The sequence below is a fragment of the Oncorhynchus nerka genome, linkage group LG9a (assembly GCF_034236695.1).
Source record: "Oncorhynchus nerka isolate Pitt River linkage group LG9a, Oner_Uvic_2.0, whole genome shotgun sequence".
Taxonomy (NCBI): Eukaryota; Metazoa; Chordata; class Actinopteri; order Salmoniformes; family Salmonidae; genus Oncorhynchus; species Oncorhynchus nerka.
Window position 1 is genome coordinate 6190524 of NC_088404.1, and position 21593 is coordinate 6212116.

The 21593-nt window shown below is 42.1% G+C and overlaps 1 protein-coding gene across 1 annotated transcript in view; it reads left to right on the forward strand.

Moving 5' to 3' along the window:
• Nucleotides 1-21592, forward strand: part of atp8b4 (ATPase phospholipid transporting 8B4) — a 63001-nt gene extending 41409 nt beyond the window's left edge. Inside the window, exons 19-29 of the mRNA XM_065022262.1 lie at nt 938-1049; nt 1272-1377; nt 1847-1988; nt 2781-2964; nt 6441-6664; nt 6909-6992; nt 7457-7702; nt 15764-15902; nt 16719-16849; nt 17846-17995; nt 18283-21592. Coding sequence (XP_064878334.1) covers nt 938-1049; nt 1272-1377; nt 1847-1988; nt 2781-2964; nt 6441-6664; nt 6909-6992; nt 7457-7702; nt 15764-15902; nt 16719-16849; nt 17846-17995; nt 18283-18513 — 1749 coding nt within the window. The 3' untranslated portion in view covers nt 18514-21592. The remainder of the gene's footprint in view (nt 1-937; nt 1050-1271; nt 1378-1846; nt 1989-2780; nt 2965-6440; nt 6665-6908; nt 6993-7456; nt 7703-15763; nt 15903-16718; nt 16850-17845; nt 17996-18282) is intronic.
• Nucleotide 21593: the final 1 nt, after the last annotated feature.

A 21593-nucleotide genomic window follows, 5' to 3' on the forward strand; every position in this document is an offset into this window, starting at 1 on the left:
TAGACTGATATATAGACTGACCTATAGACTGATATATAGACTGACCTATAGACTGATATATAGACTGACATATAGACTGACCTATAGACTGACCTATAGACTGATTTCTAGACTGACCTATAGACTGATATATAGACTGACCTATAGACTGATATATAGACTGACCTATAGACTGACCTATAGACTGATATATAGACTGACCTATAGACTGATATATAGACTGACCTATAGACTGATATATAGACTGACCTATAGACTGATATATAGACTGACCTATAGACTGATATATAGACTGACCTATAGACTGATATATAGACTGATCTATAGACTGATTTCTAGACTGACCTATAGACTGATATATAGACTGACCTATAGACTGATATATAGACTGACCTATAGACTGACCTATAAAGAACAGAGATGACGGACTGGCTGCTCTCTATGAGGAGATAAAGGGTTGATGTAAGACTGACCTTTAGACTGACCAGAGGCAACAGTATCCTAGATGCCCTGCCGTTATGCCCTTGATCAAGGCACTTAACCCTTCAACTGTTCCAGGGACGCTGCACCATGGCTGACCCAGTCTGGGGTGTGTTCTCAGGGGTTCTACTGGTTGTTTTCCCCCTCTCAAGCTCCTAGGAGCCACAGCAGTAGAAGTCAGGGGTTCTACTGGTTGTTTTCCCCCCTCTCAAGCTCCTAGGAGCCACAGCAGTAGAAGTCAGGGGTTCTACTGGTTGTTTTCCCTCTCAAGCTCCTAGGAGCCACAGCAGTAGAAGACAGGGGTTCTACTGGTTGAGCCACAGCAGTAGAAGTCAGTGGTTCTACTGGTTGTTTCTCAAGCTCCTAGGAGCCACAGCTAGAAGACAGGGGTTCAAGCTCCTAGGAGCCACAGCAGTAGAAGTCAGTGGTTCTACTGGTTGTTTTTCCCCCTCTCAAGCTCCTAGGAGCCACAGCAGTAGAAGACAAACTGCAGGAGGGGGTTCCTGAAACAATCGCCAGTTTGACCCTGGCCAACATCAAGATCTGGGTTCTCACTGGGGATAAGTTAGGTAAGCACCAATGAAGAGATGGACCAATGTCTTGAACCATGAAGTTTACTCCCTCTACAAATACTTTATTTTGGAGTACTACTGATATAGATTACTGCATTGTTGGGAAAGAGCGTGCATGAAAGGCATTTCACAGTAATACATTTGTGTTCAGTGTCAATGATACATTGACAATACTGAACATAAAATTGGAGGTAACGTGACATATTCTGTGGTTTGCAGAGACGGCGATGAACATCGGCTACTCCTGCAACATGCTGAGAGACGATATGAACGAAGTGTTTATCATATCAGGACATTCTGTCTTAGAGGTGCAGCAGCAACTCAGGTTAGGCCTCATGGTCATGAAACAGACTCTCAGTCATGACTATACCTGCAGGTAATCAATCATCTGTGTCTGTTATTGCAGGCTTTCTGGGGTTTCAGGCTGGGTTTCTGTAAAGCACTTTGTGACAACTGATGATGGGGGTGGGAAAAAAGGGCTTTTATAAAAATAAAAACATTTGATTGATTGACCTGAATGTTATAAAAAGTGAAGCTTTTTTTTTTTTTTGAGAGTCAAAGTGAGAGCTGGCTGGCTGACTTGGTCACGTGACAAGGTCCCCCAGGGGATTCTGTTTCCTCCTTCCACTTTAGTTGGACTAAGAACTTGTTATTCTCCCAACAATTGATCCCAGAGGGAAGCTATCACCATGCCAGCCAGTCAGCCAGTCAGCCAGCCAGCCAGCCAGTAAATGTGTCCCAATGACATCTGTTTATGTCCCCCCCCACCACCACCACCCTCACTCTGTCTTTAGGAGTGCTAAGGAGCACATTCTGGGCCTGGGCAGGGTCAGCGGTACTGTAGATGTGGAGAAGACAGATGACTTCTCAGACGATTCTGTATTTGAAGAAACCATCATAGCAGAGTATGCCTTAATCATCAATGGACACAGTCTGGTAAGGAGGCTCCTCTTTTGTTTCTCTACATATAATGAAATGGCTTGCCAAACCAGATGCCTGGACTATATTTTCATCCCTGTTGAATGTGTGTATGGGTGTGTGTCTATCTGGTAAGGACCGTTTAATATCTTTGTTCCTGTGGCGTCTGCTGAGTCTGCTGAGTCTGCTTAGACTTTAATGAGCAGACTGCTGGTGATTAGGGAGTCTCCTAGCTCTGTGAGAAGGGCTGTCATTAAGACAACAGACAGACAGACAGACAGACAGACAGACAGACAGACAGACAGACAGACACACTGCCCTTGCAGGGGGGAGTTGTTGGTTGCCCAGGGTTCTCATCAGCAGACAGAACCTCACATTATTACATCATCACTGCTCCTAGACCTAGAGCTGTGACTCAGATTCAGATTCGTAAAAGCTTTATTGTTCCAATGCTGGGCAATTCATTTTACAACTGGCTTCTAGACCTTTTTCATCAGCAGACAGACCCTCCACTGCTTTGCTCCTACACCTGACTTGTCTCACACTCTTGTACTCGGTACACACACTGAGCCCACACTGTTTGCTACATCTTGTCTCTGCTCTGCAAGAGGGCTGGGATGTTAAACACCACAGGACTGGTTAACATTGCAGGGTGGTGATAATAGTGGTTTTAATAGGCCTAATGTGTCTGTGTCACTGGCGGTGTTGTAGAGAAAAGACACAAGATCATTTCCATTCTAACCAAAATGGACAATAAAATCATATAATAAATGCATCTCTTTGTCTCCTCTCCTATTAACCCCCCTGTAGGCCCATGGCCTGGAGCCTGAGCTGGAGCAGGTCCTTCTGGAGACTGCCTGTCTGTGTAAGACAGTGATCTGCTGTAGGGTGACTCCCATGCAGAAGGCCCAGGTGGTGGAGCTGGTCAAGACGAACAAGATGGCTGTGACTCTGGCCATAGGAGACGGAGCCAATGACGTCAGCATGATCAAGAGTAATACATAGGTTACGTTATATTCAGCTCGCGGTGTTGCTCAGTCAGCAGCAGATATGAGCAGCAATGAACGGGGTTCACAGGATGTCAGGAAGGACACAAGATCAGTTGGAAAACAAAGTTCCTACATGAGAGTGCATACTATCTTCCTTCATGTTCAATCATGAGTCTAAATACAAAATCGGGTGTGAATCTGATGTATGTTTCATGAGGAGAAGAGGAATTTGAGCAGTAGGGTTCAATATGCAAAGAATGAGTTGCTAATAGTTTCCTTGTTTTTTTTTACAAATTCAATGTGCTTCCTCTTAGGGACATCCATAATAGAGATGACAAGTTTCAAGTTGATAGGCCACTGTGGAGTAGATTTACAGTGCTTTAAATGGTACACGTAAAATCAGATTTTTATGTCTAAAGACCAAATTTGGAGTGAATCTGAGAAGATTTTATATGATTATTTTAAGCGTTAGCGTTACACGGTGAAAAACGTGAATTGGTTAATTAGTTTTCTAATATTTTAAGAGATCAATACCAAACTTAACATGGTTCGTCATGGTAATGTCTTTGATTACCCTAAAAAGTTGCGAAGTGGATTTACAATGGTTTAAATGGATATGTAAAATCAAATTTAATTTTTTTTTTTGTCAATAATGGGGATGGGGTTTTGGGGGCCTTTCCCCCCCATCCAATTAATTCTAAGGAAGTTGAAACTGATTTACTGCATTTCTATACAATTTAAAAACTCAAATGCTATTTGGAGAACATTTAAAAACAGGCCAAAATGTCCCCAGCCGTTATCACATTGGTTACTGTAGCTTCATTCATCTCAGTCCATCGACAAACACATAGCCTATTAACTATACCATTAGGCACTATACACACAAACTCAGATAAGCTCAGCACCAGGATTACAAACTTTAATTTAACATGTAGCAGTCTGTTAGCAGACATTTTCTTTTATGAACAAAAGGTAAACAAATACGCTTTTTTTTTGCAGTTTACAGCTAATTTTCTGCAATTCTACACATTTTGCCATGGGGTGGAGAGAAATGTCTGCAGTTTTAAAGCTAATTTCCTGCAATTCTACACATTTTGCCATGGGGTGGAGAGAAATGTCTGCAGTTTTAAAGCTAATTTCCTGCAATTCTACACATTTTTCCATGACTATTGACATGTTAATATGATATCTGTGTGAGAGTGACTAACAAAATCAACACAGGCCCCCTGGAAATCAAGGCCCCTGGGCAAATGCAATATGTACCTGATCCGTAATTCAGCCATGAATTTTCTACAAGTTGAGATAGCTGGCTAGACTAAGAAGAGTAATTTAGGAATCTAAAAATGCTAATTGTGTGACTGTCAGTAAATGATATATAACAAAAGGAAGACTGCGGATGCACAACCAAGTTTAGTTTTGAAATTGCACCTCCTATATTCTACTATTCTAACTCTCAACAGTAAAAATAAAATAAAAAATGCATTGCCAAAGCAAGTATAATGGATAAACAAAAGTGAAATAAACAATAAAAAGTGAACAGTAAATATTACACAAGATAATAGAGACATTTCCAATATAACCTTATGTTTATACAGTGTTGTAATGATATGCAAATAGTTAAAGGACAAAAGGGAAAATAAATAAGCATAAATATTTGTTGTATTTACAATGGTGTTTGTTCTTCACTGGTTGCCCTTTTCTTGTGGCAACAGGTCACACATATTGCTGCTGTGATGGCACACTGTGGTATTTTACCCAGTAGATATGTGAGTTTATCAAAATTGGATTTTGTTTTTTCGAATTCTTTGTTGGTCTGTGTAATTTGATAGAAATATGTGTCTCTAATATGGTCAGAAGTTTGGCAGGAGGTTAGGAAGTGCAGCTCAGTTTCCACCTCATTTTGTGGGCAGCGTGCACATCGCCTGTCTTCTCTTAAGAGCCAGGTCTGCCTACGGCGGCCTTTCTCAATAGCAAGGCTATGCTCACTGAGTCTGTACATAGTCAAAGCTTTCCTTAATTTTGGGTCAGTCACAGTGGTCAGGTATTCTGCCACTGTGTACTCTCTGTTTAGGGCCAAATAGCATTCAACATGTCAAGTAATTATCTTTTTGTTGGGTTTGGTCTAGTTGTGTTGCTGTCCTGGGGCACTGTCTGTTTTTGTTTGTGAACAGAGCCCCAGGACCAGCTTGCTTAGGAGAAGCCAGGTTCATCTCTCTGTAGGTGATTTGTTATGGAAGGCTTTTGGGTGGTTGTAGAATTTAACAGCTCTTTTCTGGATTTTGATAATTAGCGGGTTTCGGCCTAATTCCGCTCTGCATGCATTATTTGGTGTTTTACGTTGTACACATAGGATATTTTTGCTGAATTCTTCATGCAGAGCCTCAATTCAGTGTTTGTCCCATTTGGTGAATTCTTGGATGTTGAGCGGACCCCAGACCTCACAACCATAAAGGGCAATGGGTTCTATAACTAATTCAAGTATTTTTAGCCAGATCCTAATTGGTATGTCAAATTTTATGTTCCTTTTGATGGCATAGAAGGAAGGCCCTTCTTGCCTTGTCTCTCAGATCGTTCACAGCTTTGTGGAAGTTAACTGTGGCGCTGATGTTTAAGCCGAGGTATGTATAGTTTTTTTGTGTGCTCTAGGGCAACGGTGTCTAGATGGAATTTGTATTTGTGGTCCTGGCAACCTTTTTCAGAACTCATTATTTTTGTCAGGGCTGAGGTCGGGCACAGAATCTGTGCAGAAGATCTTGGTGCTGCCTAAGGTCCTCCTTGGTTGGGGACAGAAGCACCAGATCATCAGCAAACAGTAGATATTTGACTTCAGATAGGGTGAGGCCGGGTGCTGCAGACTGTTCTTGCGCCCTTGATAATTTGTTGATATATATGTTGAAGAGGGTGGGGCTTAAGCTGCATCCCTGTCTCACCCCACGGCCCTGTGGAAAGAAATGTGTGTGTTTTTTGTTGTTTTTGTACATGGATTTTATAATGTCGTATGTTTTTCCACCAACACCACTTTCCATCAATTTGTATAGCAGACCCTCATGCCAAATTGAGTCAAAAGCTTTTTTGAAGTCAACAAAGCATGAGAAGACTTTGCCTTTGTTCTGATTTGTTTGTTTGACAATTAGGGTGTGCAGGGTGAATACGTGGTCTGTCATACGATAGTTTTGTAAAAAGCCAATATGACATTTGCTCAGTACATTGTTTTCACTGAGGAAATGTACAAGTCTGCTGTTAATGATAATGCAGAGGATTTCCCCAAGGTTGCTGTTGACGCATATCCCACGGTAGTTATTGGAGTCAAATTTGTCTCCACTTTTGTGGATTGGGGTTATCAGTCCTTGGTTCCAAATATTGGGGAAATTTCCAGAGCTGAGGATGATGTTAAAGAGTTTAAGTATAGTCAATTGGAATTTGTTGTCTGTATATTTTATCATTTCATGCAGGATCACTCTCTCTCTCTCTCTCTGTCCAGCTGCTCATATAGGTGTAGGTATATCAGGTCAGGAGGGCATGCAGGCTGTGCTAGCCTCCGACTACTCCTTTGCCCAGTTCCGCTATCTGCAGCGTCTCCTGCTGGTCCACGGCCGCTGGTCCTATTTCCGCATGTGCAACTTCCTGTTCTACTTCTTCTACAAGAACTTTGCCTTCACCCTGGTGCACTTCTGGTTCGGCTTCTTCTGTGGTTTCTCAGCTCAGGTAATTAAAAGTGACCAAAAAAATAATATATATATATATATATTTTGGGAAAACGTAGGAACAAAATGTACTTACGGTAGTTGTCTTTGTCCGAAGTCTCTTGAAAATAAAAAACAATAATCAGTTATAAATGCTATTGCATTGGGGCGAAGAACAATGCACCATTATAGTTCATCAACGTTTTATAGGTGTATACATTTTGTATACATTTTTTTCTTCACCTTATTCCTTCTTCTGTTCTTAGACGGTTTATGACCAGTGGTTTATCACTCTCTTCAATATAGTCTACACATCCCTGCCAGTTCTGGCCATGGGGATTTTCGATCAGGTAAGAACTGGTAGAAACTACAGACAACGGCAACCCGCCGAGCCTTCTTTCACTTTCCTTAACTTACTTACTTTCTTTCGTTTTTTTTCTTTTCAAGATTCTGCCAAGTCATACAGGTGAATATGTAATGTTTTTAGATACCCTTTGTCCTGTGTCCTAACAAAATACCCGTAGGAACTCTAAACCTCTAACTACCTCTACCCCACCTAAACCTTAATTACTACCCTTGTCCTTAATTACTACCCTTGTCCTCACGCAACTCTAACTCAATATCATTTAGAGTCGGTAAACTGACCAGGACACAGGTTAAGCCTAGTTCTGAACTAAAAAGCCTACCCAATGGAGAAAGTCCATTAAAGTGCTTATTAGTCCAGGACTTAAGCTAAATCTGTATCTGGGAAACCAGACAATGTAATCCAGCGTACACACACACCTCTCATCACAACAACTCGCTTCATCCCCAGGATGTGAACGAAGCCAACAGCCACCGCTACCCTAGCCTGTACCGTCCAGGACAACTCAATGTCCTGTTCAACAAGAGACAGTTCTTCCTGTGTACGCTACAGGGGGTGGGCACCTCCTTCCTCCTCTTCTTCATCCCCTACGGAGCCTTCTGCCTCGTCGCCAGGGACGACGGATCACACATCTCAGACCAGCAGGCTTTCGCCGTCATCATATCAACATCCTTGGTCATAGTGGTGAGCGTTCAGGTAAGAGACATAGTCAGATGGCTCATTCATCACAAAATCCACTGATATTGCCAACTACTTTAATGATTTTTTTAATTGGCAAGATTAGCAAACTTAGACATGACATGCCAGCAACAAACATGGACACTACACATCCAAGTATATCTGACCAAATTATGAAAGACAAGCCTTGTAATTTTGAATTCCTTGAAGTCAGTGTGAAAGAGGTGAAAATAAATATTGTTGTCTATTAACAATGACACAGGGGTCTGACACGTGGATGGAAAATTACTGAGGATAATAGCGGACGATATTGCCACTCCTATTTGCCATTTCTTCAATTTAAGCCTGCAGGAAAGTGTGTGCCCTCAGGCCTGGAGGGAAGCAAAAGAAATTCCCTTACCTAAGAATAGTGAAGCCTCCTTAACTGGCTCAAATAGCCAACCAATCATCCTGTTACCAACCCTTAGTACATTTTTGGAAAACAAATGTGTTGTGTTCTTTAATGTAAGCCTCTCCTACAAAATCCAGGTAGAATCAGGAATTCCCCAGGGCAGCTGTCTAGGCCCCTTACTTTTTAAAATCTTTACTACCGACATGGCTTTGAGGAAAGCCAGTGTGTCTATGTATGCGGATGACTCAACACTATACACGTCAGCTACCACAGCGATTGAAATGAGAGCAACACTTAAAGAGCTGCAGTTAGTTTCAGAGTGGGTGGCAATGAATAAGTTAGTCCTAAATATTTCGAAAACTAAAAGCATTGTATTTGGGACAAATCATTCACTAAACCCTAAACCTGAACTAAATCTTGTAATGAATAATGTGGAAATTGAGCAAGTTGAGGAGACTAAACTGCTTGGAGTAAACTGTCATAGACAAAACATATTGATACAACAGTATCTAAGATGGGGAGAAGTCTATCCATAATAAAATGCTGCTCTACCTTCTTAACAACACTGTCAACAAGGCAGGTCCTACAGGCCCTAGTTTTGTCGCACCTGGACTACTGTTCAGTTTTGTGGTCAGTTGCCAATTGGCTCAGAACAGGGCAGCACGGTTGGCCCTTGGATGTACACAGAGAGATAACATTAATAATATGTATGTCAATCTCTCCTGGCTGAAAGTGGAGGAGAGATTAACTTCATCACTACTTGTCTTTGTAAGAGGTATTGACATGTTGAATGCACCAAGCTGTCTGTTTAAACTGCTGGCACACAGCTCAGACACCCATACATACCCCACAAGACATGTCACCAGAGGTCTCTTCACAGTCCCCAAGTCCAGAACAGACTATGGGAGGCACACAGTACTACATAGAGCCATGACTACATGGAACTCTATTCCACAGTACTACATAGAGCCATGACTACATGGAACTCTATTCCACAGTACTACATAGAGACATGACTACATGGAACTCTATTCCACAGTACTACATAGAGACATGACTACATGTAACTCTATTCCACAGTACTACATAGAGACATGACTACATGGAACTCTATTCCACAGTACTACATAGAGACATGACTACATGGAACTCTATTCCACAGTACTACATAGAGCCATGACTACATGGAACTCTATTCCACAGTACTACATAGAGCCATGACTGCATGGAACTCTATTCCACAGTACTACATAGAGCCATGACTACATGGAACTCTATTCCACAGTACTACATAGAGCCATGCCTACATGGAACTCTATTCCACAGTACTACATAGAGACATGACTACATGGAACTCTATTCCACAGTACTACATAGAGCCATGACTACATAGAACTCTATTCCACAGTACTACATAGAGCCATGACTACATGGAACTCTATTCCACAGTACTACATAGAGCCATGACTACATAGAACTCTATTCCACAGTACTACATAGAGCCATGACTACATAGAACTCTATTCCACAGTACTACATAGAGCCATGACTACATGGAACTCTATTCCACAGTACTACATAGAGCCATGACTACATGGAACTCTATTCCACAGTACTACATAGAGCCATGACTACATGGAACTCTATTCCACAGTACTACATAGAGCCATGACTACATGGAACTCTATTCCACAGTACTACATAGAGCCATGACTACATGGAACTCTATTCTACAGTACTACATAGAGCCATGACTACATGGAACTCTATTCCACAGTACTACATAGAGCCATGACTACATTGAACTCTATTCCACAGTACTACATAGAGACATGACTACATGGAACTCTATTCCACAGTACTACATAGAGACATGACTACATTGAACTCTATTCCACAGTACTACATAGAGACATGACTACATGGAACTCTATTCCACAGTACTACATAGAGCCATTGACTACATGGAACTCTATTCCACAGTACCACAGAGCCATGACTACATGGAACTCTATAGACACATTCCACAGTACCACAGAGCCATGACTACATGGAATTCTATTCCACAGTACTACATAGAGCCATGACTACATGGAACTCTATTCCACAGTACTACATAGAGCCATGACTACATGGAACTCTATTCCACAGTACTACATAGAGACATGACTACATGGAACTCTATTCCACAGTACTACATAGAGACATGACTACATGGAACTCTATTCCACAGTACTACATAGAGACATGACTACATGGAACTCTATTCCACAGTACTACATAGAGCCATGACTACATAGAACTCTATTCCACAGTACTACATAGAGCCATGACTACATGGAACCCCTATTCCACAGTACTACATAGAGACATGACTACATGGAACCCCTATTCCACAGTACTACATAGAGACATGACTACATGGAACTCTATTCCACAGTACTACATAGAGCCATGACTACATGGAACTCTATTCCACAGTACTACATAGAGCCATGACTGCATGGAACTCTATTCCACAGTACTACATAGAGCCATGACTACATGGAACTCTATTCCACAGTACTACATAGAGCCATGACTACATGGAACTCTATTCCACAGTACTACATAGAGACATGACTACATAGAACTCTATTCCACAGTACTACATAGAGCCATGACTACATAGAACTCTATTCCACAGTACTACATAGAGCCATGACTACATGGAACTCTATTCCACAGTACTACATAGAGCCATGACTACATAGAACTCTATTCCACAGTACTACATAGAGCCATGACTACATGGAACTCTATTCCACAGTACTACATAGAGCCATGACTACATGGAACTCTATTCCACAGTACTACATAGAGCCATGACTACATGGAACTCTATTCCACAGTACTACATAGAGCCATGACTACATGGAACTCTATTCCACAGTACTACATAGAGCCATGACTACATGGAACTCTATTCCACAGTACTACATAGAGCCATGACTACATGGAACTCTATTCCACAGTACTACATAGAGCCATGACTACATTGAACTCTATTCCACAGTACTACATAGAGACATGACTACATGGAACTCTATTCCACAGTACTACATAGAGACATGACTACATTGAACTCTATTCCACAGTACTACATAGAGACATGACTACATGGAACTCTATTCCACAGTACTACATAGAGCCATGACTACATGGAACTCTATTCCACAGTACCACAGAGCCATGACTACATGGAACTCTATTCCACAGTACCACAGAGCCATGACTACATGGAATTCTATTCCACAGTACTACATAGAGCCATGACTACATGGAACTCTATTCCACAGTACTACATAGAGCCATGACTACATGGAACTCTATTCCACAGTACTACATAGAGACATGACTACATGGAACTCTATTCCACAGTACTACATAGAGACATGACTACATGGAACTCTATTCCACAGTACTACATAGAGCCATGACTACATAGAACTCTATTCCACAGTACTACATAGAGCCATGACTACATGGAACTCTATTCCACAGTACTACATAGAGACATGACTACATGGAACTCTATTCCACAGTACTACATAGAGACATGACTACATGGAACTCTATTCCACAGTACTACATAGAGACATGACTACATGGAACTCTATTCCACAGTACTACATAGAGACATGACTACATGGAACTCTATTCCACAGTACTACATAGAGACATGACTACATGGAACTCTATTCCACAGTACTACATAGAGCCATGACTACATGGAACTCTATTCCACATCAAGTAACTGATGCAGCAGTACAATTAGATGTAAAAAACAGATAAATATAATATATAATATATATAAATATATACCTTATGGAACAACGGGGACTCTGAAGAGACACATACATAGACACATGCATACACACACACACACAATAACATTTCTCTCTGCTACCACACTGCAAGCGGTACAGAAGCGCCAAGTGTAGTTCCAAGAGGCTTCTAAACAGCTTCTACCCCCCAAGCCATAAGACTCCTGAATGTCTAATCAAATGGCTACCCCCCCCCCCCCTTTACGCCGCTGCTACTCTCTGTTATTATCTATTTATTTATTATCTATGCATAGTCACTTTAATAACTCTACCTACATGTACATATTACCTCAACTAACCAGTGCTCCCTGTATATAGGCTATATACAGGGGGCACATTGACTCTGTACCGGTACCCCCTGTATATAGCCTCCACATTGACTCTGTACCGGTACCCCCTGTATATAGCCTCCACATTGACTCTGTCCATAATAAACCCCCTGAATATAGCCTCCACATTGACTCTGTACCGGTACCCCCTGTATATAGCCTCCACATTGACTCTGTACCAGTACCCCCTGTATATAGCCTCCACATTGACTCTGTACCGGTAAACCCCCTGTATATAGCCCCGCACATTGACTCTGTACCGGTACCCCCTGTATATAGCCTCCACATTGACTCTGTACCGGTACCCCTGTATATAGCCTCCACATTGACTCTGTACCGGTACCCCCTGTATATAGCCTCCACATTGACTCTGTACTGTAACACCCTGTATATAGCCTCCACATTGACTCTGTACCGGTACCCCCTGTATATAGCCTCCACATTGACTCTGTACCAGTACCCCCTGTATATAGCCTCCACATTGACTCTGTACCGTAACACCCTGTATATAGCCTCCACATTGACTCTGTACCGGAACCCCCTGATATATAGCCTCCACATTGACTCTGTACCGGACCCCCTGTATATAGCCTCCACATTGACTCTGTACCAGTACCCCCTGTATATAGCCTCCACATTGACTCTGTACCAGTACCCCCTGTATATAGCCTCCACATTGACTCTGTACCGGTACCTCCTGTATATAGCCTCCACATTGACTCTGTACCGGTACCCCCTGTATAATAGCCTCCACATTGACTCTGTACCGGTACCCCCTGTATATAGCCTCCACATTGACTCTGTACCGGTACCCCTGTATATAGCCTCCACATTGACTCTGTACCGGTACCCCCTGTATATAGCCTCCACATTGACTCTGTACCAGTACCCCCTGTATATAGCCTCCACATTGACTCTGTACCGGTACCCCCTGTATATAGCCTTCACATTGACTCTGTACCGGTACCCCCTGTATATAGCCTCCACATTGACTCTGTACTGGTACCCCCTGTATATAGCCTCCACATTGGGGTGGCAGGGTAGCCTAGTGGTTAGAGTGTTGGACTTGTAACCGAAAGGTTGCAAGTTCGAATCCCGAGCTGACAAGGTACAAATCTGTCGTTCTGCCCCTGAACAGGCAGTTCACCCACTGTTCCTAGGCTGTCATTGAAAATAAGAATTTGTTCTTAACTGACTTGCCTAGTAAAATAAAGGTAAAACTTAAAAAAAAAATTGACTCTGTACCGGTACCCCCTGTATATAGCCCCGCTATTGTTATTTTACTGCTGCTCTTTAATTACTTCCTAGTTCCTTTTAATTGTTCCTTTTGCATTGTTGGTTAGCGGATTGTAAGTAAGCACATCACTGTCACATGTGACTAATATAATTGTATTTTATTTGATACGCAGTACAGAGGATTCTGTGTTGTAGATATGTGGTAGTGGTGGAGTAGTGGCCTGAGGGCACACACTTAATATGTTGTGAAATCTGTTGTGTATTGTAATGTTTTTCAAATGTATAGCATCCTTAATTTTGCTGGAGCCCAGGAAGAGTAGCTGCTGCCTTGGCAGGAACTAATGGGGATCCATAATAAACCCCAGGAAGAGTAGCTGCTGCCTTGACGGGAACTAATGGGGATCAATAATAAACCCCAAGAAGAGTAGCTGTTGCCTTGACAGGAACTAATGGGGATCCATAATAAACCCCAGGAAGAGTAGCTGCTGCCTTGGCAGGAACTAATGGGGATCCATCATAAACCCCAGGAAGAGTAGCTGCTGCCTTGGCAGGAACTAATGGGGATCCATAATAAACCCCAGGAAGAGTAGCTGCTGCCTTGGCAGGAACTAATGGGGATCCATAATAAACCCCAGGAAGAGTAGCTGCTGCCTTGGCGGGAACTAATGGGGATCCATAATAAACCCCAGGAAGAGTAGCTGCTGTCTTGGCGGGAACTAATGGGGATCCATAATAAACCCCAGGAAGAGTAGCTGCTGCCTTGGCAGGAACTAATGGGGATCCATAATAAACCCCAGGAAGAGTAGCTGCTGCCTTGGCGGGAACTAATGGGGATCCATAATAAACCCCAGGAAGAGTAGCTGCTGCCTTGACAGGAACTAATGGGGACAGGAACTAATGGGGATCAATAATAAACCCCAGGAAGAGTAGCTGTTGCCTTGACAGGAACTAATGGGGATCCATAATAAACCCCAGGAAGAGTAGCTGCTGCCTTGGCGGGTACTAATGGGGATCCATAATAAACCCCAGGAAGAGTAGCTGCTGCCTTGGCAGGAACTAATGGGATCCATCATAAACCCCAGGAAGAGTAGCTGCTGCCTTGGCAGGAACTAATGGGGATCCATAATAAACCCCAGGAAGAGTAGCTGCTGCCTTGGCAGGAACTAATGGGGATCCATAATAAACCCCAGGAAGAGTAGCTGCTGCCTTGGCGGGAACTAGTGGGGATCCATAATAAACCCCAGGAAGAGTAGCTGCTGCCTTGGCAGGAACTAATGGGGATCCATAATAAACCCCAGGAAGAGTAGCTGCTGCCTTGACGGGAACTAATGGGGATCAATAATAAACCCCAAGAAGAGTAGCTGTTGCCTTGACAGGAACTAATGGGGATCCATAATAAACCCCAGGAAGAGTAGCTGCTGCCTTGGCAGGAACTAATGGGGATCCATCATAAACCCCAGGAAGAGTAGCTGCTGCCTTGGCAGGAACTAATGGGGATCCATAATAAACCCCAGGAAGAGTAGCTGCTGCCTTGGCAGGAACTAATGGGGATCCATAATAAACCCCAGGAAGAGTAGCTGCTGCCTTGGCAGGAACTAATGGGGATCCATAATAAACCCCAGGAAGAGTAGCTGCTGTCTTGGCGGGAACTAATGGGGATCCATAATAAACCCCAGGAAGAGTAGCTGCTGCCTTGGCGGGAACTAATGGGGATCCATAATAAACCCCAGGAAGAGTAGCTGCTTCCTTGGCAGGAACTCATGGGGATCCATAATAAACCCCAGGAAGAGTAGCTGCTGTCTTGGCGGGAACTAATGGGGATCCATAATAAACCCCAGGAAGAGTAGCTGCTGTCTTGGCGGGAACTAATAGGGATCCATAATAAATACAAATACAAGCTTGTTATGTCTGTAGGTTGACATTTTCTGGGCTGTATCCAGCTCACATCTACAGTATGTTAGGTGTTCAGGTGAGTACGGTAGGTGACTTGTTCAAACCTTCCTGGGTTTTGTGTTAGTTTTTGTTTTGATACCTCGTGCCTTGGTTGCCATGGCAAAGATATAAATGATTAATCAGAAGAAACATCATAAAAAATGCCCCCAGGCTCTGTTAGTGGGCGATAGCCAGGGTAAATGGTTATTCTCAAACCATGCATTATAAACTAACTAACTAACTCAAATCTAACATAACAAGATATGAACATGTCACTGTTTACTGATATGTGATATGAACATGTGGTTGTTTTGTTCGGTTACAGATTGGCCTGGACACCTCCTATTGGACAGCTGTGAATCACGTATTTGTGTGGGGTAGCCTGGCTGTCTACTTTGCCATTCTATTCGCTATGCACAGTGACGGCCTCTTCAGCATATTCCCCAGCCATTTTCCTTTCATTGGTAAGTCAGTCAGTCAATCAATCACATGTCAAATCAAATCAAATTGTATTTGTCACATACACATGGTTAGCAGATGTTAATGCGAGTGTAGCGAAATGCTTGTGCTTCTAGTTCCGACAATGCAGTAATAACCAACGAGTAATCTAGCTAACAATTCCAAAACTACTACCTTATACACATAAGTGTAAAGGGATAAAGAATATGTACATAAAGATATGTGAATGAGTGATGGTACAGAGCGGCATAGGCAAGATACAGTAGATGGTATCGAGTACAGTATATACATATGAGATGAGTATGTAAACAAAGTGGCATAGTTAAAGTGGCTAGTGATACATGTATTACATAAGGATGCAGTAGATGATATATAGTACAGTATATACATATGCATATGAGATGAATAATGTAGGGTATGTAACATTATATAAGGTAGCATTGTTTAAAGTGGCTAGTGATATATTCCACAGTGATTCTCTCCTCAGTGATTCTCTCCTCAGTGATTCTCTCTCAGTGATTCTCTTCAGTGATTCTCTCTTCAGTGATTCTTTCCACAGTGATTCTTTCCACAGTGATTCTTTCCACAGTGATTCTTTCCTCAGTGATTCTCTCCTCAGTGATTCTCTGATACATGTATTTATATAGCAGTTTTCACATCAGTACTTTACAGTAACCTAGTGTAATTCAGTAACCTCATGTAATACATTAACCTCGTGTTCTTCAGTTTTAAATCTAGAGTACAATAATGATAGATGAAATTGTACAAATATGCAGAGCATTTTTTTGAGTCCGAGGGTATTTTTGTTGTGTTTTTTTCAGGCACAGCCCGTAACTGTCTGACTCAGAAGAGTGTGTGGCTGGTTATAATGCTGACCACCGTGGCGTGTGTCATGCCAGGGTTGGCAGTCCGCTTTCTGAAGACAGACCTTTACCCCACTCTGACAGACAAGGTAAAGAGAACTTGATTGACAGACGCCGTAACCACTAGGAACAGGGGAAACATCAACCGAATGGTTGCTGGATCGAATCCCCGAGCCGACAAGGTAAAAAATCTGCCCCTGAGCAAGGCAGTTAACCCAATGTTCCCCGGGGCGCTGAAGAAGACGTAGATGTTGATTAAGGCAGCTCTCCGCACCTCTCTGATTCAGAGGGGTTGGGTTAAATGTGGAAGACACATTTCAATTGAATGTATTCAGTTGTCCAACTGACTAGGTATCCCCTTTTCTCACTATCATATAGTCAGCAGACAAAGCCCGTTGACACCCGAAACATGCACAGGAATAAAATTGATTATGCCAGTAGCCAGGTTATGCAACAGTCTGCTTATCTTAATTGGCATAAGGACAAAATTGAAGTAAGTATATGATTAAGCACTGATTAAAACATCTGGTTGTCTGAGCAATCTTTTAAATTATTAGGACGTTTAAACAGCTTAATCAGCATTCCAGTGGTGTTTGTGATCTGAATATGGGATCTGATCATGTGATCTGAATATGGGATCTGATCATGTGATCTGAATATGGGATCTGAACATGGGATCTGAATATGGGATCTGATCATGTGATCTGAACATGTGATCTGATCATGTCCCAGAATCTGTCAGCTCAACCTCCCTCTTTAATACGCGATTGAAGTGAGTTCGGGAAAAACTGGAAGTATGACTCTTATAATTTGTTTTCACATACAAACTTTGTATGTCCGAACTCAGACTCAAATAGGCTTCGCAAAAAATGTCACTACTATAAAATGGTCGCTGTGTTAGAGCATTTATTTTGATTGGTGATTTTCTGCAATCAGGTAGCCTGATTTCAGATGTGTCCATGTCAACAGGATTATTAGGGAAATTGTTCCTCATGCTAAGCATGTAAACGTTTTTTAACCAAACTATTATATTAATTTGACTATCCACAATAACGGTACTCTCTGTTGTTGTCCTCCGCCCCCAGGTGCGGAGCCTGCAGCAGGCCAGCAGAAAGCTGGGTCCCAAGGAGCAGAACCTAAGACGTGTTCGGAGGACCAGCTCCCGGCGCTCAGCCTACGCCTTCTCCCACCAACAGGGCTATGGAGAGCTCATAACCTCAGGGAAGAACATGAAGGTCTGTCAAATAAACTAATAAAAAAAATGAAATATGTAGTGTAGTGCCAAAACATCAGTTCTCCTCTCTCCAACGCCCTATTTGATGAACCCTTTTGGGTTCGAGATAGAATACTTTTTAAGTTCCACGTAGAACCCTCTGTGAAAAGGGTTCTATACGGAACCCAAAAGGCTTCTTCAAAAGGTTCCCCCCCTATGGGGACAGCAGGAGAAACCTTTTAAGGTTCTAGATAAGAGTGTAAGCCTAAATTGAATGTGTGTAACTTTATTTTTCAAAACAACATTAAGGTCACCCCCAACACCGCTGCCCCGTCCCCATCCCTGTCCCCATCGTCCCCTGGAAGGGTTCACAACAGCAGAAGTTTGATAGAGGGCATGTCGAAGAGGAAGGGGGAAACACCGGTAGCCTGTGTCTCTGCTGAGGCCTACGGAACATCCGGAACCTCGGAAGGCAACACTAGAACTCAACAGACTGTAATGGATTCTAATGTTGTTTCCAATGGGGCTGTTCAGACATGACTCTTCGCGACCTGTTTTTAGATTCCTAACAAGGTGTTCAGACTATAAGATGATCCTGTGCGTCTACACCTGGCTCAGTGAGTAAGAGTTAGAGCATGGTGCGGTCAACATCAGGGTGGGGTTCGATTTCCCACATTGGATCGATCGGCCACATATACAGGTAACTGCCAAAGTAATGGAAACACTTGAGTAAATGAGGGTTCTGGCGGCTCTGTTATGGTGCGAGGTGTGTTTTCCTGCCGTGGTTTATGTCCACCGAACCCCCTTAGAGAGCAAGGTCAACTCCAATAAATACACAGCCATTCTGAGTGATACAACAGCCATTTCTATCATGGGAGTGGTCTCTTCCAGGATGACAATGCCCCCCTATCCACAGGGAACGAGTGGTCACTGTACGGTTTGATGAGCATGAAAACGGTGTAAACCATATGCCCACGGCCATCTCAGTCATCAGATCTCAAAAACAATTGAACACTTCTAGAGCGGTGCCTGAGACAACATTTTACACCACCATCAAAAAAAAAAAAAACACCAAATTAAAAATGATTGTGGACGAATGGTGTCGCTACCCTCCAATAGAGATTCAGGCATTTATAGAATCTATGCCGAGAGGTGCATTAAAGCTGTTCTGGCGGCTCGTGGTGCCCCCAACGCCCTATTCAAACACTTTATGTTGGTGTTTCCTTTATTTTGGCAGGTACATGTTTGTCACTGTCAATGTTGACAGTTCTGTGAGTCACTTTGGATAAAAGCGTCTGGTAAATGACTATACTGTGGGCACTGGACAAGCAGCAGCACACAAGAAAATGGAGAGTAAGTCAAACTCAATCATCAGAGGACATGAGCGCACCAGCAAGCAGGCTCCAAAAGAACCAGCACAGGAACCAGCACAGGAATATCCAATCAGTTGCTGCTCTGGGATCAACTCATGTTCAGAAAGATCACTATAGGCTCTAGTCCATCTGAATCAGTGGAGCGTTACAGATTTAAATTCGAAGGTCATTTTTACTATTGAGCCGTCGTCGGCAGTGAATGCAGTCTCCGCTAACATCGCCTTTAAAAATAAATCACACTGTAACGCTTAATTTCCGCGATACGGATTGAATAGAGACCTAAGCATTGGAGTTTTGATTTTTGGTGGAGATCTCCTTTTCAATAAATGTAGGAGTAGATAGATTTTTCAGTAGCCTGGGCTGGACAGGTATGAGTTTGGTATCATAGCCACTTGAAACAGTGATACAATACAGGTATGTACTTCAGGCTGCTTTAGGAAAACATTCAGCACAACTCTATCATTGTTAGAACACTGTGTTACAAATCATATTTTGCCGATGACCATGAATATGCTAAATGTTATTTAAAAATTAAAAACAATTCTGGTTTTGCACATACAGTAAGTCATCGTGATAATTAAATTAAAATCAGATAGAAACTACCTCAACAAAGATGAGGTTTAGAATGCTGACTGAAAGAATGTTCAGAATGTTCTTGAGGTTTAGAATGCTGACTGAAAGAATGTTCAGAATGTTTTTGAGGTTTAAAATGCTGACTGAAAGAATGTTCAGAATGTTTTTGAGGTTTAAAATGCTGACTGAAAGAATGTTCAGAATGTTCTTGAGGTTTAGAATGCTGACTGAAAGAATGTTCAGAATGTTCTTGAGGTTTAGAATGCTGACTGAAAGAATGTTCAGAATGTTTTGAGGTTTAAAATGCTGACTGAAAGAATGTTCAGAATGTTCTTGAGGTTTAGAATGCTGACTGAAAGAATGTTCAAGATGCATGTTTTTACCTTTAATGGAGAGAACATAATTGTGCCTTTTACTAATTTAAGCATTTATCACACGTCTGAACATAGACATAACCGTTCAATAGTCACAGGAGGTTGGTGGCACTTTTATTGGGGAGGATGAGCTTGTGGTAATGGCTGGAGTGAATAGGTGGAATGGTATCAACAACATCAGACACACGGTTTCCATGGTTTCCAGGTGTTTGATGCCATTCCATTTGCTCCATTCCAGCCATTATTATGAGCTGTCCTCCCCTCAGCAGCCTCCTCTGGTCAAGGTCTTTGTTGGCTTTTTCCTTCATCATTTATCCTTCTTTAGAAGTTGGCTTATCCTTCATTTACATTTAAAGGTGCAACCTGCAATAGTTACAGGCAGCTGTTCAATGGTCGTTTTTTAAAATTGTATTTTATCTTTATTTAACTAGGCAAGTCAGTTAAGAACAAATTCTTATTTTCAATGACGGCCTAGGAACAGTGGGTTAACTGCCTGTTCAGGGGCAGAACGACAGATTTGCACCTTGTCAGCTCGGGGATTTGAACTTGCAACCTTCCGGTTACTAGTCCAACGCTCTAACCACTAGGCTACCCTGCCGCCTCGTTGTATACCAATTGCTTTTTAAAGAATATCATGTTGATCTGATGGTCTGTAGAGACCGTAAAGCGCCATCTATGAATTTAGGTATTGGTTTAATTTCTCAAGCACCATCCCTCAGCTTTATGGCAAAAACAGTGGTGAGGCTGCCGTTGGGCTGGAAAAGTGAATCACAGATTGAGACTTTAAAACGGTATGAAGAGAAGGCTTTCCTGTCAACTTCCTGTAAACGAAGGGGGATCCATACTGTAGGGAAGCTCAATGCAAACACTCTGGCTGTCAGCATTCTACAGCCTAATTGCCCTGTTTGGTCTTTGGTCACACACTCTCTCTCTCTCTAATACATTGTCAACCTGTCAGACATGGATGCTTGTGCAGAATGAAAACATTATGTTGTTTCCATTAGGCGTATGCTTTGAATGCTGAAATTCAATACAATCATTTATCATTTGTTAACATCTCATTTTTATTTTATTTTAAATTTTTATTTTATTTTTTAAGCTAAGAATTAATTTCATCTTGAATGTGTTGGTGATGCATCGTTTTATTTTACATTTTGTTTCTACCGACAAAAACTGAAACACTGTCCTTTTTTATTTGTTAATGTCCGCTTCTTGAACTTGGAAATAATGTTTTTCAACTACAGTGCGTTTTTTAAATTATTTTTATATATATACAAATATACAGCTGTTCATATTGTGT